Source organism: Salmo trutta, chromosome 26 (assembly GCF_901001165.1).
Source record: "Salmo trutta chromosome 26, fSalTru1.1, whole genome shotgun sequence".
NCBI lineage: Eukaryota > Metazoa > Chordata > Actinopteri > Salmoniformes > Salmonidae > Salmo > Salmo trutta.
In genome coordinates this window covers 34,798,498-34,817,466 of record NC_042982.1, presented here as the reverse complement: position 1 = coordinate 34,817,466, position 18,969 = coordinate 34,798,498, and the positions used below count along the sequence as shown (strand labels likewise).

At 41.4% G+C, this 18,969-nt stretch overlaps 2 protein-coding genes across 2 annotated transcripts; both read left to right on the top strand.

Moving 5' to 3' along the window:
* Positions 1-4,838: 4,838 nt before the first annotated feature.
* Positions 4,839-5,986, top strand: LOC115163985 (olfactory receptor 52E4-like). Its single transcript, XM_029716154.1, has one exon. It carries the CDS (start codon positions 4,880-4,882, stop codon positions 5,813-5,815), a length of 936 nt encoding a protein of 311 aa, XP_029572014.1. The 5' UTR covers positions 4,839-4,879; the 3' UTR covers positions 5,816-5,986.
* A 6,527-nt stretch (positions 5,987-12,513) lies between these two features.
* LOC115163984 (olfactory receptor 6N2-like) lies at positions 12,514-13,505 on the top strand (the record flags this gene model as incomplete). The annotated part of the gene is made up of 1 exon (XM_029716153.1): positions 12,514-13,505. A coding segment is annotated over one exon (957 nt), but the record flags the coding sequence as incomplete, so codon positions are not given.
* Positions 13,506-18,969: the final 5,464 nt, after the last annotated feature.

Here is an 18,969-nt window from a genome sequence, read left to right as displayed (position 1 = left end):
GCATTATGTTATGGGTATGCTTGTAATCGTTAAGGACTGGGGAGTTTTTCAGGAAAAAAAATAAACAGAATGGAGCTAAGCACAGGCAAAATCCTAGAGGAAGACCTGGTTCAGTCTGCTTTCCACCAGACACTGGGAGATTACTTTTTGAAAATGTATATCAAGCAAATGTTTCGAAATCGCTTAGAGACTTATACAGAAATTCCCAGAGTTGTAATCGCTGTCAAATGTGCTTCTACAAAGTATTGACTCAGGGGTGCAAATACTTATGTAAATTAGATATTTTATTTTGATTTGCAAACATTTCTAAAAACATGTTTTCACTTTCTCATTATGGGGTATTGTGTGTAGATGGGTGAGGAAAAATATCTATTTAATTAATGTTGAATTCAGGCTGTAACACAACAAAATGTGGAAGGGGTATGAATACTTTCTGAAGGCACTGTACAAAACATTGCTTTATTAGGGTATTATTGATAAGATATCATGTTACAGGTGACAATGTTCTGATCTTTTACAGAACCACTAAAGTATAACTTCAATCTGAGAAGAGGATAAAAGCCTTCAGTCATGCTCCAAAGCAAACATTACTCACATTTTTCAGGAGATTTCTTAATATTTGAATTATTGAAAACATGAATGCAACTAGATGTAAGGTCTTGTTAATTATTCTAAAGGACTATCTGCTTTAATAACTGAAGGTTAAGAATTTGACTTTACAGTTTTCTTTAGTTTAATTGCAGTAAGTTGAGCCCCCGACTAAGTTCACCGCAAAAAAAAAAAAGTGAATATATACAGTACCAGTCAAAAGTTTGGACACACCTACTAATTCAATGGTTGTACTTATTTTTTTACTATTTTCTACATTTTTGAATAATACTGAAGACATCGAAACTATGAAATAACACATATGGAATCATGTAGTAACCAAAAAAGTGTTAAACAAATCAAAATATATTTTAGATTTTAGATTCTTCAAAGTAGCCACCCTTTGCCTTGATGACAGCTCTAACGTTCATTGCTCATGTTTCTTGGCCCAAGCATTTGTTAAACATTTATTTGATCTGCAATCTGAGGTGCAGTAAACTCTAATCAACTTATTCTTTGCAGCAGAGGTAACTCCAGGCCTTCCATTCCTGTGGAGGTCCTCATGAGAGCCAGTTTCATCATAGTACTTGACGGTTTTTGTGACTGCACTTGAAGAAACTTTCAAAGTGCTTGAAATATTCCGTATTGACTGACCTTCATGTCTTAAAGTAATAATGGACTGTCTTTTCTTCTTGCTTATTTGAGCTGTTCTTGCCATAATATGGATTTTACCAAATAGGACTGTCTTCTGTATACCACCCCTACCTTGTCTCAACACAATTGATTGTCTCAAACGCATTAAGAAGGAAAGAAATTCCACAAAATTACTTTTAAAAAGGCACACCTGTTAATTGAGGCTGGTTGGAAATGCTGCCAAATTCTCTAAAATGACGTTGGAGGTGTCTTATGGTAGAGAAATGAACATTCAATTATATGGCAACAGCTCTGGTGGATATTCCTGCAGTCAGCATGCCAATTGCACTCACCATCAAAACTTGAGACATTTGTGTAATTGCATTGTGTGACAAATCTGCACATTTTAGAGTGGCCTTTTATTGTCCCAGCACAAGGTGCACCTGACTAATGATCATGCTGTTTAATCAGCTTCTTGATATGCCTCACCTGTCAAGTAGATGGATTTTCTTGGCAAAGGAGAAATGCTCACTAACAGGAATGTAAATACATTTTTGCACAACATTGTTCCATATGCTTTTTGTGCATATGGGACATTTCTGGTATCTTTCATTTCAGCTCCTGAAACATGGAACCAACACTTTACATGTTGCGTTTATATTTTTGTTCAGTGTAAACCGCTATTGTTTAAATTCCCTAGAAAGCAATTGTTTACCTTCTAGATTTTTAAACACACTATCTATTTGTTCGGCTCACAGCCTAACAATCAGATCATATTTTGGCCCAAAAGGCCCAAAAGACCCAAAAGTTTGAGCACCCCTGTTTTATTGATACAAACGTTTGTATTACACACACATATTTTTTAACAGTAAATGTAGCCATACTAATTTGTTATCACATCCACTAGTGTTTTCCTCTCCATTGCATCATTCTTCTCCCTTGTGGGAATTAGAGTTTAGGGATTGTAGATAATTAGCCCTCTGTTATTAGCCTGGTTTGTTAGTGCTGCAGTACATAGTGATCATTGCGCTCATTAGTTCCTCTAGTCTTTGTACTATAACAGCTTGATCAACCATGGAAAACAGACTTTATAATGTCAGGTAACTCTCACCTGACCCACTGCCAATATCAAATGTATCCACTTGCTCCACTTGGTCAATTAACAGTGAAATTATGTCATTCAAAGAGGGTTGCAGACAGGTGTCATTTCACTGACAAAGGGCACCAAATTATAGGTCTAAGTCATTGTTGAGAGTATGACAGGAGGCCATAAACGTAGATATTTATACACATTGAGTATATACTGCATCGTCAACTTTACTGATAATTATACAGCATAACTTGGTTATTTGTTACATATCTACGTACCATAAAGACTGAATGCTGTAACCAATGTATCTCAGGCACATACTGGCCTAGAGAAGGGTGAAGGCCTCAATTAAATCACTTGAGGTATCAGCATAAAATACACTACAAGACTAAAAGTATGTGGACACCTGCTCGTGGAAAATCTCATTCCAAAATCATGGGCATTAATATGGAGTTGGTCCCCCGTTTTCTGCTATAACAGCCTCCACTCTTCTGGGAAGGCTTTCCACCAGATGTTGGAACATTGCTATGGGGACTTTCTTCCATTCAGCCACAAAAGCATTAGTGAGGTCGGCGCTGATGTTGGGCGATTAGGCCTGGCTCACAGCCGGCGTTCCAATTCATCCCAAAGATGTTCAATGGAGTTGAGGTCAGGGCTCTGTGCAGGCCAGTCCAAAACAATTACTCCTCCTGACCCGCCAAGTAGAAGCCAACAATCTCACCCACCTTCCAACACTACTAGTCTGTTCCCTATCAGACGACCAGCGGGAGAAGTATACATCGCTACTGCATGCTTTGAACAGTGAGTTTTCTCGTCATTTTGAGGATTTCAAAGTGTTGGAAAATGACATGCTGTTGGTTTCCTCTCCTTTCATCTTCAATGTGGATAACACTCCCACTGAGCTTATCAATCTTCAGTCTGATGCAGTGATTGGAGAACTATTCAAATGTCACTGACGAGGTTCTATGCATCTTTCGATAAACAAAACTTTCCAAAGATTAGGAGTCATGCTCAGAAGATGTTTGTACTGTTTGGGTCAACCTATGTATGTGAACAGACATTTTCAGTGATGAAATATATCAAGTCAATGCACAGATCATCTCTTAATGACTCTCACCTCTCAGCAGTCCTGCACATAGCGATGTCAGAAACGAGACCTGACTTCACTGCTCTAGTCAATGCCCACTTCACTCCTCACACTGATTGAGTAGTTTAAATGTAATGTTGAGCTCTCTCTCTTTCCTATGTTTTTGTGCATACCTGTTAACAAGAGTTGCGGAATGCACAGTGTACCTTTCCCTCCGTGTAGTTGATAACAATGAAAATACCTACCAAAAGGAGACATGGATGTGGTTTTATTTCTGTGCATGTTAAAAAACTAAAATATGTAGCATATCTGGACGTAATTTACAGTAGATATATCATACACATGTATAATCCTGTAATATGATTCTTGCCCGCGATGGCAAAACTATATTCTAATGTGGCCCCCAATGGAAAATAAATGCCCAGGCCTTGTCTAGAATGTCAGTGTATGCTGTAGCGTTAATATTTCCCTTCATTGGAACTAAGGGGCCAAGCCTGAACCATGAAAAACAGCCCCAGACAATTATTCCTCCTCCACCAAACTTTAAACTGCACTATGCATTGGGGCAGGTAGCGTTCTCCTGGCATACGCCAAACCCAGAATCGTCCGTCAGACTGCCAGATGGTGAAGCGTGATTCATCACTCCAGAGAACGCGTTTCTACTGATCCAGAGTCCAATGGCGGTGAGCTTTACACCACTTCAGCCGATGCTTGGCACTGCGCATGCTGATCTTAGGCTGTGTGCTCTATTTTATACACCTGTCAGCTATGGGTGTGGCTGAAATAGCCAAATCCACTAATTTGAAGGGGTGTCCACGTACGTTATATATCAGGATTTGATCCTACACAGCACAAAAAGACCAGCTAGTCTAGTACCAAAACTGTTTGTGCTGTCTATCCAAGTCCTATATGGAGTAACTGTCACGCCAACCAGCCATGTTGGCCTGCTTGGTGTGAAGACGGCACGAACAAATCCAGGACCAGGCTAACAAACAGCTACAGATTAACATTCAAAATCTAGTTGCCAGATGGCTTCCATTAGTGGTCGCTCACACAATATTTTCAACATTTTAAATGTATAACAATGTCCTTCTCAAGAGGAGTTGCCTAGCTATAGCTCTTGAGAATATGACATGAAAATCCACATGTTGATAATCACGTGACCATTTGACTTACCTCATCATTGTTGACATAAAATGAAGGATGATAAATGATGGGGGAGTGTTTTAGATAAAAAGGATGTGGCCGATACCTGTGGCAGGATTCATACCCTCTTCAGCAAGGTACAAGTGTGGCTTTTGAGGACTGCCTGTATACAGGTTTTCCTCTTGACTGACTACAGCAGCAGATTGAAAAAAGAGGATTCAAACAGTATGTGTAGTATATCTTCATTTAAATTTGTATTTACAATTATAACAAATGATCATTTTTATTTATATTTCTGTCCTTTTTTTACAGGTTTGCCCTGCATTGCTAACAGGATGGACGACAACATGTCATTACCAAGCCATATCCTTTACATCCAGGGTTTTCAATTGTCACAGACATTCATGTATCCAATTTTTTTCTCCTTGCTGTTTGTCTATCTCGCCCTCCTTGTGTCTAACATTGGAGTCCTGGTCGCCATCATCACAGAGAGAAGCTTGCACCAACCAATGTATATCCTCTTCTGTAACCTGTCTGTAAATGATCTGGTTGGCAACACTGTCTTGTTGCCTCGCCTCATGGCTGACATTGTTTCAACTGAGAGGTTTATCACGTACAGCCAATGTGTTGCTCAGGCCTTTTTCAGTCACATGTTTGGATCAGCCTCACATATGATACTGATCATTATGGCTTTTGACAGGTATGTGGCCATATGTTACCCATTAAGGTACACGTCCATAATGACAACCAAAACTTTAGTTATGTTGTCTGTGTCTGCTTGGGGGGTTTCCCTTGTGTTAGTGTCTGTCCTACTGGGTCTCACCATAAGGCTATCCCGCTGCAGTTCAATCATTCGAAATGCTTATTGTGACAATGCATCATTGTTCAAGCTATCCTGTGAGAACGTTTCAATCAACAACATTTATGGACTCTTTTTCACTGTGCTGCTCTTTACTTCCTCAATGGGAAGCATCGCTGTCACTTATTTCAGGATTGCTGTGATTTGCTGGACCAAGAAAAGCAAAGAGCTGAACAACAGAGCATTGCAGACCTGTGCAAGCCACCTGGTGGTGTATCTCATTATGCTGTGGAGTGGGTTTCTAACCATCATACTGCATCGCTTTTCAGACTATCCATATTTGAGAAAACTAGCTTACGTTCTATTTCATGTCGTCCCTGCTAATTTGAATCCAATTATCTACGGCTTGCAAACAAAGCCATTGCGGCAGAAAATTATACAAATACTCAGCCGGAAAGTTACAGACTCTTAATAGAGATATTTGTTTGCACTTCGTAAATAATATTGACAGGCTTGTTGATTATTCTGGTATTGAAACCCTAAAACAAAATGGATTACAATTCAACACATACCATTCTTAAAAGTGATGTTTAAGGTACATTTCAAAAATGTTCTACTCCATTTTCATAATCTCCAGCACCACCCCAACATCAACATATGTTAGAATGACACTTTTCTATGTTTTGTAGTCAAAAAGATAGAGGAAGATAAGTGTTTCCAATGACATCATCTAGTGTGTTTTTAACCAATTATGTGCAGGCAATGAGCAGGCAATGTTCGGGAGTAAATTGCAATATTTCCCTTTAAAGGTTATGTCTTTCCATTTACACACTTTGATGTTGGAGATTATGAATATGAAGTAGAAAAATTGTGAAATCACCCTTTAAAGGTGATGTTCTGTAAGATATTAGAAGGTATGCATGAGGGAAGTGTAAATGTGACGATGAGCACACATTGTTTAACAGGCTTTCCTGTCTGTGCCTTGTCATTACCTGATTGCCAGTCAAAATGGTATCTCTATAGAGACCTCTAGTGTCTGTTAGCTGAAAATTCAGAGGGACGTCTGAGATGCTCAAATCCAAGATTGAAGGTCTGCAATACTGCTGGTTTCAGGTGAATTGAGAGATTGTCCTTAATGGCCAGAGATTCCACTCACCTGTACCTGATTCACTCTATAGAGTCAACCTATACCTGATTCACTCTATAGAGCCAACCTGTACCTGATTCACTCTATAGAGCCAACCTGTACCTGATTTACTCTATAGAGCCAACCTGTACATGATTCACTCTATAGAGTCAACCTGTACCTGATTCACTCTATAGAGCCAACCTGTAGCTGATTCACTCTATAGAGCCAACCTGTACCTGATTCACTCTATGGAGCCAACCTGTAGCTGATTCACTCTATAGAGCCAACCTGTACCTGATTCACTCTATGGAGCCAACCTGTAGCTGATTCACTCTATGGAGCCAACCTGTAGCTGATTCAATCTATAGAGCCAACCTGTACCTGATTCACTCTATGGAGCCAACCTGTAGCTGATTCACTCTATGGAGCCAACCTGTACCTGATTCACTCTATGGAGCCAACCTGTAGCTGATTCACTCTATGGAGCCAACCTGCATCTGATTCACTCTAGGGAGCCAACCTGTACCTGATTCACTCTATGGAGCCAACCAGTACCTGATTCACTCTATGGAGCCAACCTGTACCTGATTCACTCTATGGAGCCAACCTGTAGCTGATTCACTCTATAGAGCCAACCTGTACCTGATTCACTCTATGGAGCCAACCTGTAGCTGATTCACTCTATGGAGCCAACCTGAAGCATATCAGATATTTATTTTTGTTGAGTAACCAGCTCAGCGCAATACAGTTCAACTCGGCTCGGTTTGACTGTCGTGTGAAAAGGAAACTGGTGCCCCAGGTCTGAATCAGTTCCTAGTTAGAGGGTAGAATGAAAAACAGCCTGGAATTGAGACAGTAAAGATATATACACTGAGTGTACCAACATTTATATTGACATAGACTGATCAGGTGAATCCAGGTGAAACTATGATCCCTTATTAATGTCACTTGTTAAATCCACTTCAATCACTGTAGATGAAGAGGATGAGACAGGTTAAAGAAGGTTTTTTAAGCCTTGAGACAATTTAGATATGGATTGTGTATGTGTGCCATTCAGAGGATGAATGGGAAAGACAAAAGATTTAAGTGCCTTTGACCAGGGTGTGGTAGTAGGTGCCAGGCACACTGGTTTAAGTGTCGCAACACTGCTGGGTTTTTCACACTCAACAGTTTCCTGTGTGTATCAAGAATGGTCCACCACCCAACGGACAGCCAGCCAACTTGACACAACTGTGGGAAGTATTGGAGTCAACTTCGGCCAGCATCCTCGTGGAACTTCAACACCTTGTAGAGTACATGTCCCGATAGTGGGGTATGGGGTGGGGTGGGTGGGGTGGGGTGGGTTGGGTGGGGTGGGGTGGGGTGGGGTGGGGGGGATCACTGTAAATAAAGACAGAAAATGTGTATGAACTGATATTAAAGTAGCAAGGTATTCACAGCTCGGGAGCCTGAATGTGAACTCAAATGTGCATAACCACTCTAAGCATGTGCAATACTCTGGCAAAAGCATTATACTGTCATAGAAATATGTGCTATTTTGGACATTTTAACTGGCATTGGGCAGAAATGTGCTCTTTTTAAACCACAACATTTTATGAAAAAGTAGACATTTAAATGATTTGCATCATAATAAACAATAAGCATCAACTTGTTATGACATTATTGCTATTCTCTATACACGTTTCTAGAAAAGTATATGTCATAGGCAAAATATAATGTTTTTAATTACATTCATTTTATTTAGTCAATGCAATAAGATAGGATACTCTAAATGTTACCAGAAAACATTTGTCCTTTTTGCTGGCAAAGGAGACAGACAATATTGAATAAAATATTTCACAATTTCTTATAGATATCATTGTGACTTTGGCTGTGGCTAATTGAAATGACCATTGAAAAGCAGGAAATATCCCAGATTGCCTTCAACTGATACAAGGCCTTTTCCATCTGAAACAGTTCCTACAGTCCTTCATTTGCTCCCTCTCACAGGAGCAGAGCCAGGCAATTGACATTCATGTCTGTCTGTTAACCAATAACATCACAAGAGGGACATACAGTGAGCTCCAAAAGTATTGGGACAGTGACAAATGTTTTGTTGTTTTGGATCTGTACTCCAGCACTTTGAATTTGAAATGATACAATGACTGTGATGTTAAAGTGCAGACCGCCAGCTTTAATTTAAGCTTGTTTTCATCCATATTGGGTGAACCGTTTTGAAATTACAGCACTTTTTGTACATAGTCCCCACATTTCAGGGGACCAACAGTGCTGGGATAAATTAACTTATGTGTATTAAAGTAGTTAAAAGTTTACAGTAGTATTTGTTCCAATATTCATTGTACGCAATGACTACATCAAGCTTGTGACTCTACAAATTTGTTGGATTTATTTTGGTTGTGTTTGTTTCAGATTATTTTTTAAATAAGAATATAATATTTTTCTAAACACTTCAACATTAATGTGGATGCTACTGTACCAGGATTATGGATCATCCTGAATGAATCGTGAATAATGATGAGTGAGAAAGTTACAGACGCACAAATATCAAATATGCACAAGTATACAGAAGATAGCCCTATTTGGTAAAACACCAAGTCCATATTATGGCAAGAACAGCTCAAATAAGCAAAGAGAAACGACAGTCCATCATTACTTTAAGACATGAAGGTCAGTCAATAGTCAATACGGAATATTTCAAGCACTTTGTAAGTTTCTTCAAGTGCAGTCACAAGAACCGTCAAGTACTATGATGAAACTGGCTCTCTTGAGGACCGCCACAGGAATGGAAGACCCAGAGTTACCCAGCTGGAGAGGATAAATTCATTAGAGTTACCAGCCTCAGAAATTTCAGCCCAAATAAATGCTTCACAGAATTCAAGTAACAGACACATCTCAACATCAACTGTTCAGAGGAGACTGTGTGAATCAGGCCTTCATGGTCGAATTGCTGCAAAGAAACCACTACCAGAAGAGGACACGTGCTTGGGCAAAGAAACACGAGCAATGGACATTAGACTGGTGGAAATTTGTCCTTTGGTCTGGAGTCCAAATTTGCGATTTTTGTTTCCAACCGCTGTTGTCTTTGTGAGATGCGGTGTGGGTGAACGGATGATCTCCGCTATGTATTTCCCAATGTAAAGCATGGAGGAGGAGGTGTTATGGTGTGGGAGTGCTTTACTGGTGACACTGTCTGTGATTAATTTAGAATTCAAGGCACACTTAACCAGCATGGCTACCTCAGCATTATGCAGCAATACGCCATCCCATCTGGCTTGGGCTTAGTGGGACAATCATTTGTTTTTCAACAGGACAATGACCCAACACACCTCCAGGCTGTGTGAGGGCTATTTGACCAAGAAGGAGAGTGATGGAGTGCTGCATCAGATGACCTGGCCTCCACAATCCCCCGACCTCAACCAAATTGATATGGTTTGGGATGAGTTGGACCGCAGAGTGAAGGAAAAGCAGTCAACAAGTGCACAGTATATGTGGGAACTCCTTCAAAAGGAGTTGGAAAAGTATTCCAGGTAAGGCTGGTTGAGAGAATGCCAAGTGTGTGCAAATCTGTAATCAAGGCATAGGGTGGCTATTTGAAGAATCTCAGATATATCAGATATATTTTTTGTTTAACACTTTTTTGATTACTACGTACATGATTCCATATGTGTTATTTCATAGTTTTGATGTCTTCACTATTATTTTACAATGTAGAAAATAGTAAAAATAAAGAAAAACCCTTGAATGAGCAGTTGTTCTGTCACAGATTTCTTCGTCGCTAGACGATATAGTGAAATCATCGTCGGAGAACGTGTACCAATACGCAGAGGAGTTAGTGCTCATCCTCTTAATTTATTAAACGAATGTGAACACGGAGGAAAAACAAGAAAACGAAATAAGACTAGTGACAGTTTTACAGGCATAAATAACGCAGTGCAAAATACAACTACCCACAAAACACAAAGACAAACACACCCTATTATATAGGACTCCCAATCAAAGGCAACTCAACACACCTGCCTTCAATTGGGAGTCCAACCCCAATTAACTATACATAGAAAAACAAACCTAGAACCTATACCAACAACTAACACCCCACTACACCACACACAAAACCCCAAAATACAAAACAAATATACCTCTGCCACGTCCTGACCAAAATATAATACAAATAATACCTAAATATTGGTCAGGACGTGACATGTTCTAAAACTTTTGACTGGTAGTGTACATTTTCCCCGACACCCAAAAGTACTCATTACATTTTGAATGCTTACCAGGACAGGAAAATGGTCAAATTCACGCACTTATCAAGAGAACATCCCTGATCATCCCTACTGCCTCAGATCTGTCAGACTCACTAAACACACATGCTTCATTTGTAAAGTATGTCTGTGTTTTTAGACTTTGCCCCTTGATATCCATAAATAAAAAAAACAAGGAAATGGTGCTGTCTGGTTTGCTTAATATAGGGAATTTGAAATGATTTATACTTTTACTTTTGATACTTAAGAATATTTTTGCAATTACGTTTCATTTTGATATTTAAGTATATTTAAAACCAAATACTTTTAGACTTTTTCTCAAGTAGTATTTTACTGGGTGACTTTATTTTTACTTGAGTCATTTTCTATTAACGTATGTTTACTTTTACTCAAGTATGACAATAGGGTACTTTTTCCATGGGATGTTCTTATGTTCTTCTACTTAGTATATTTAATCACTGCATGAATACTATATAATTTAATATTAAATCACAGTGTATTGGACCACAGTGTATTGAAGGGTCTCTGTGTTCTGATTAAACCAATTAGAGCTGGTGTTAGGTCCCAATTATGAGCTTGTGCCAGACAACATAATAAAAAGGTCCCAAAGTGACTCCTGTGTTTTCTGTCTAATTAAAAAGCTTCCTGAACAAGGATTACAGAGGAAGAGCGGGTGAGAAGTTGTTATATAAATTCCCACATTATGCAGCTCTTCCTCAATCCCAGAGATGCGGGTCTGGTGAGATGACCAACTCAATGGCAAGTAAGTGAGAACTCCAGTGCTTTCTATGACATGAAAATTGTTTGTGTTTTCTAATTTTCCAGTTGGAAAAATCGAATGATACAAGAGCTGTTTAAGGAACAAGAAGAACGGCAGCCATAATAAACATCTTATATTTCTCTTTCAGGTAAACAAAATTACTTTCCCAATATTTAAATAGGAATTTCTCACCATCTGATTAATGTAAAATATATTGTCAGCAGTGTCTGGTGAATTGGAGGATGCTAACAATTTTCTGGTTTCTTTAGAACGTCCTGTTAAATGTTTTTAAAATGCAATGACAACAAAATGTATAGCTACAATTATTACCTTATTTGAGTCGATGTATTAACCCTAACACAATCCATTCAACCTTTGCAGATATTCTTTCTCCCATGTCCATATTTATTTATTTTATTCTCAGTTGTGTGAATCAATGTTTTTTTCTAAGTGGGATGCTTTGGATGACCCAACTCTGACCTCACCCCATTGAAATGTAAAATGGTTAAGGTAAGGGTTAGGGTTGGGGTTAGGTAAGGGTTTGTGTAATGGTCAGGGTTAGGGGTCAGGATTTAGGGTAGGGTCGTCCCAAGGATCCCACTTAGAATCTAGCGAGGCTCTATGATTACCTGTGGCAACTTTGGACAACCATGCCCTTGTCCGGATCAACCTTACTCTAAACCTCCCTTGTAAATGTGCTCAATGCTCATCACACTGTTGTTTGATGTTTGGTTTGATTTGGTTTCTAATAGTGAATCTTGATTTGAATGAACATCAACAGTGTAGCCTACTGGTTCAAAGACCTGAACCAGCAAAACAGTTCATCAGCAACTGCTCCCTGTGTGCCAATTATGTTGATTAAAGCAATAATAAGGTCATAACAACTATACTGCTTAACAATGTATTCCTTGTAGTTACACTGTGCCCGACTATATGCTTACTGTTTAAATATAAACCAGTATGTGTTTTAGACAGTACTTTGTGGATGCATGAAAATCTCATTCTTCTCATGATGTTTTTCAGATGTTTCTCAACCACTGGAGTTCAACGTGAGCCTGTTTTCAGATTTCCTGATACATGGAGGGGAGCTGGGTCTCAAGGAGATCTACACAGACTTGGCCATCTTTCTTCTGGTGGTATACATCATGGTTGTCATCGGCAACGCCATGATCATCACTCTGGTGTTGCTCGACTCCAAACTTCACACACCAATGTATATTTTCCTCTGTAATCTGTCTCTCATAGATATAGTGATCACCACCAGCGTTCTACCTAAAATGATATCAGTGTGTTTGTGGAATGATGTGTCCATTTCATTTGCAGGTTGCTTCTTGCAGATGTATACCTATTTGACATTCCAAACTGCAGAGGGATTTCTCCTATGTGCTATGGCCTACGACCGCTATGTTGCTATCTGCAATCCTTTACGCTACAACAGCATCATGACATTCAAAGTATGTGTGATCCTGGCCTCAACAGCATGGGCTTTGGGGATAATTCTTCCAGCATTGAATGTCATTCTTGCATCACAACTACCTTTCTGTAGTAATCAGATAATGTATTGGTTTTGTGATTATCCTCCGATTGTTACATTGTCTTGTTTGGACACAACACTGTTGATAGATCTAGCCCTCGCATGTGCTTTATTTGTGATGTATGTTCCATTCACTGTCATAATTTGGTCATATTGTAAAATCATCAAATCTGTTTGCAAAATTGCCACATCTGAAGGGCGGAAAAAAGCTTTCTCCACTTGCTCCTCTCATCTCATTGTTGTCCTTACCTTCTACACTGCTCATTCATGTGTCTACATCAGTGCTAAATCATATCATATTCATCCCAATGTTCTCATCTTGATATCTATTGTCAACTGTATTTTAACTCCTCTTGTGAACCCACTTGTTTACAGTTTCAGAAACAAACAGATAAAGGATTCTGTCCTGAAACTCTTGTTCTCCAATAAAGTTATTCCATAACGCACCATGTTTGGATTTTATTATTTAAAGGTACAATACAGCTGTTCTTTTTCATAATTTTTTTAAAATCTCAAAATCAAATCATTTCTGGGTAACAATTAAGTACCTTACTGTGATTGTTTTCAATTAAAATTGTAAAAATCTTAGCAAAGAGCAATTTCTCAAGCAATACTTTTGCTAGGAAAGTCTGGGACTGGTCTGAGTGGGAAGGAAAAACTGAAAACTAGCTGTTATTGGCAGAAAGGTTTGGAACTCTCTTTCTTATTGGTTTATTAACAAATTTACTGCCTGGTGAGGTCACCAGGCAGGCCAAAACTCCATCTCACCAGAACAGACTGAAATTTCAGGCAGTCTTTTAAAAAATGTCTTATACTAAAAGGGCATTATCAATTTCACAGTATTATTCCAACCTCATAGTGTGGAAATATATATACAACACAGGCAAATCACGTTTTCACACATATATATATATATACTTATTTTTTCACCTTTATTTAACTAGGCAATTCAGTTAAGAACAAATTCTTATTTACAATGATGGCCTACTGGGGAACAGTGTGTTAACTGCCTTGTTCAGGGGCAGAACAACAGATTTTTACCATGTTATCTTGTGTCACGCCCTGACCATAGAGAGCCCTTGGTTCTCTATGGTGTAGTAGGTCAGGGCGTGACTAGGGGGTGTTCTAGTTGATATTTTCTATGTTGGTGTTTTTGTATGGTTCCCAATTAGAGGCAGCTGGTAATCGTTGCCTCTAATTGGGGATCATATTTAGGTAGCCGTTTTCCCACCTGTGTTTGTGGGATATTGTTTTTTTGTGTATGTGACACTACAACTTCACGGTCTTTGTAAGTTTTGTTGTTTTTGTAAGTTTTGTTGTTTTTGTTCTAGTTTCACTGAAATAAAGATTTGGAACCCAACACACACTGCGCCTTGGTTCGCTCATTTTGAAGAGCGTGACAGCTTGGGGATTCGATCCAGCAACGTTTCGATTACCGGCCCAACACTCTAACCACTATGCTACCTGCTGCCCCTTTATAATTATACTCAAATATGATTATGTTACTTTTTACTTTTAAATGGTAAAAGGTTACACAGCGAGGAAAAACCAATGTCTATACATTCCGGGTTGAGATTGACTGGAGCTTCCAGATTTTAAAACTGTCACACACATTTAAGTTCCATAGAGGTGTACAACTCCCTGCTGGCAACACAAGACTGTTTGCTGCATATCAGCATTTGCAAACACCTAGCTAGCCAATGGAGTTTGTGAAGAGTTTGTTGAGCATCTATCCATGCATATAAACATTTTAGAGGATCAAAATGATGTGTTGGACATAATTAATCAGAAACGATTTGCCCCAGTCATAAGCCTACATAATGATGCAACATGGGAAGGGAAGCACAGAAGAGAGTAGTAGTTATTATTATCCATTTTAGCTCTGCTCTCGTTTGCCATGAATTCCATGCACGTATTACCAATCAATGCATGCTTGGGAGTTATTAGGCCTACTGTTGTGTGAAACGCTGATTGGCTGGAATAATCCCAGGAAACCAACTATGTTCTGAACTAGGAGAGAGTCTGCAGTTAGAGGAGGTGTGTGGAAGCCCCTGGGAACTGCAGGAGGGCCATAACATAGACAGGACAACAGAAACACAACACTTGGTCTCTAGATCAAGTCCACATGATGACCTGTACATTGAGATAAACTAGTCATATTGTCAAGTCACTATCAGGAGATTGATATTTTCTTCTGTAAATGCAGTCTTGTTCATGTAATTCTTTTTGCAAACTGTATTAAGCATCATTGTTTTGTGCACACTACACACATCAATTCATAATTTGCATCAATGGCTATTCAAAATTGTTGATTTTAAATGTAGTGTTTGCAATAGAGATTAATGATTCATGTTTGTTTGACTTTTTAATGTGTCTTTTCACAGAAACAGTCCAAATAATATCCAAATCTGGAGTGTCTACAGCATAAATGCCCTGAACACATCTTTCACAATGTAGAATGTAAGTGTCTCATAACAAATAAGATTATCTCATAACAAATGTCTCATACCAAATAAGATAACTATTTATATGTCTTTCTCAAGAAAATGCTGATATTGTGCACCTTTGTAAAATGATCTTCCTTGACCGCCAGGTGACTCTTGCCTTCAAGCCAATGTGACTGTTGTGACTGACTTCCTCTTTGTTGGGGGTGAGAGAGGGCTGAACATCTTCTACCCAGAGCTGGCCATCTTGCTATTGGTGTTCTACCTGATGATACTGAATGGAAAGCTCATCATACTTACCCCTGTGGCGACAGACCCAAGCTGCAGTCTGCCATGTACATTTTCCTCAGCAACCTGGCCCTCACAGACACTGTGATATCAACCAGTGTTTTCGCTAAGATGATAGCAGTGTGTTTGTGGAATGACATAACCATCTCTCAGTGTGTTTCATCCAGTTGTATGTGTCATTTGAAACCATTGAGAGGGAGCTGCTGTGTGTCATAGCCTATAAGCGCTACGCCACCAGCTGCATTATTGTAACACTTTGGGCTTCGTGGGTGTAGAGTCAGGCGCAGGAAGCAGGAAAATGTTTCGTACAATATGTAATTTAATAAGTAATGAAAACCGAGGAAATATGTCCAAACACAACAGGGCGAAACAATAACCCCGAAGTCCAAAATACATGTACCACAAAACATACAAAGTGACGACACGTAACAAGCCCGCACACAGAACAGGTGGAGAGGCGGGCTTAAATAATAAAACGAATTACTAATGGGAAACAGGTGTAACTCATAAAGACATAACTAACAGAAAAACGAAAAAGAGATCGATGGCAGCAAGTAGGCCGGTGACAACGACCACCGAGCGCCACCCGAACAGCGAGAGGAACCGCCCTCGGCAGTAGTCGTGACAGTACCCCCCCCCTGACACGCGGCTCCCGCATCGCGCCGACACCGGCCTCGAGGTCGACCCGGAGGACGAGGCGCAGGGCGATCCGGATAGAAGCGATGGAAATCAACTAACAATGATGGATCCAGTATGTCCCCCACCGGGACTAAGCACCTCTCCTCCGGACCGTACCCCTCCCAGTCCACGAGGTACTGCAGGCCCCCCACCCGGCGTTTTGAGTCCAGAATGGAGCGTACTGTATACACCGGGCCCCCCTCGATGTCCAGAGGGGGCGGAGGGACCTCCGGCACCTCACCGTCTTGTAGGGGACCAGCTACCACCGGCCTGAGGAGAGACACATGAAACGAGGGGTTAATACGATAATAAGAAGGGAGTTTTAATCTATAACAAACCTTGTTTATTCTCCTCAGGACTTTGAAGGGCCCTACACGCTGCGGACCCAGCTTCCGGCAGGGCAAGCGGAGGGGCAGGTTTCGGGTCGAGAGCCAGATCCTGTCTCCCGGTGCGAATATGGGAGCCTCACTGCGATGGCGGTCAGCGCTCCTCTTTTACCTTTCTCCTACTTGTTTAAGGGATTCCTCCACAGCTCTCCAGGTGTCCTTGGAGCGCTGTACCCAATCCTCCACCGCAGGAGCCTCGGTCTGACTCTGATGCCATGGTGCCAGGACCAGCTGGTAGCCTAACACACACTGAAAAGGCGACATGTTGGTGGATGAGTGGCGGAGTGAATTTTGCGCCACTTCAGCCCAGGGTAAATACCTCGACCACTCACCTGGCCGGTCCTGGCAGTACGACTGCAGAAACCTACCCACCTCCTGGTTCACTCTCTCCACCTGCCAATTGCTCTCGGGGTGATAACCGGAGGTCAAGCTAACCGAGACCCCCAGACGCTCCATAAACGCCCTCCATACATGGGACGTGAACTGGGGACCCCGATCAGAGACGATATCCTCCGGCACCCCGTAATGCCGGAAGACATGGGTGAATAGAGCCTCCGCAGTCTGTAGGGCCGTAGGGAGACTGGGCAACAGGAGGAGACGGCAGGACTTAGAAAACCGATCCACAACTACCAGAACCGTGGTACTCCCCTGAGACGGGGGAAGATTGGTAAGAAAGTCCACCGACAGGTGAGACCACGGCCGTTGTGGAACGGGGAGGGGTTGTAACTTCCCTCTAGGAAGGTGCCTAGGAGCCTTGCTCTGGGCGCATACCGAACAGGAAGAGACATAAAACCTCACGTCCTTAGCCAAGGTGGGCCACCAGTACTTCCCCCTAAGGCCTTGCACTGTCCTCGCCACCCCAGGATGACCCGACGAAGGTAGCGTATGAGCCCATCGAATCAATCGATCACAAACACCAAGCGAACGTATTTACGACCGGTAGGACAATTTGAAGGCGCAGGCTCCATTTGCAACGCCCGCTCAATGTCCGCGTCCACCTCCCATACTACTGGTGCTACCAGCTTAGAGGCTGGAAGGATGGGAGTAGGATCGATGGACCTATCCTCAGTGTCATAGAGGCGGGACAGCGCGTCAGCCTTAGTGTTCATAGAGCCTGGTCTATATGACATCCTGAACTGAAATCGGGTGAAAAACATGGCCTACCTTGCTTGACGCGGATTCAGTGCCCGGATATACTCCAGGTTCCGGTGGTCAGTCCAGATGAGAAAAGGACGTCTAGCCCCCTAAAGCCAATGTCTCCACACAGTCAGAGCCTTAACCACAGCTAAGAACTCACGGTCCCCCACATCATAGTTACGCTCCGCCGGACTGAGCTTCTTAGAAAAGAAAGCGCAGGGGCGGAGTTTCGGTGGCGCACCCGAGCGCTGTGTTAGAACGGCCAACACGGGCGCATCAGTGAACAGCGCCTTCAACTGGTTGAAGGCTCTGTCCGCTTCAGCCGACCACCGCAAACGCACCGGTCCCCCTTCAAAAGTGAGGTAACGGGAGTCGCAACTTGGCTAAAACCCCAGATAAACCTCCGGTAGTGATTGGCAAAACCCAAAAACCGCTGCACCTTCTTCACCGTGGTGGGAGTCGGCCAATTACGTACGGCATTAACACGATCACACTCCATCACCATCCCTGAGGTGGAAATGCGATAACCCAGGAAGGAAACGGCTTTTTTGAAGAACTCACATTTCTCAGCCTTGATGTATAGATCATGCTTCAGCAGTCTACCAAGCAATTTGTGCACTAGAGACACATGCTCGGGGCGTGTGGAGGAGTAAATAAGGATATCATCGATACACACAATCACTCCCTGCCTGTGCAGGTCCCTAAGAATCTCATCCAGAAAAGATTGAAAGACGGCTGGAGCATTCTTCAACCCATATGGCATGACGAGGTACTCATAGTGGCCCGATGTGGTACTGAATGCGGTTTTCCACCCGTCTCCCTTCCGAATACGCACCAGATTATAAGCGCTCCTGAGATCTAGTTTCGTGAAAAAACGCACTCCGTTAAATGATTCCACTGCGGTAGCAATGAGAGGTAGTGGGTAACTGAACCCCACTGTGAAAGAATTGAGACCTCTATAATCAATGCACGGATGCAAACCTCCCCCCTTTTTTTCACGAAAAAGAA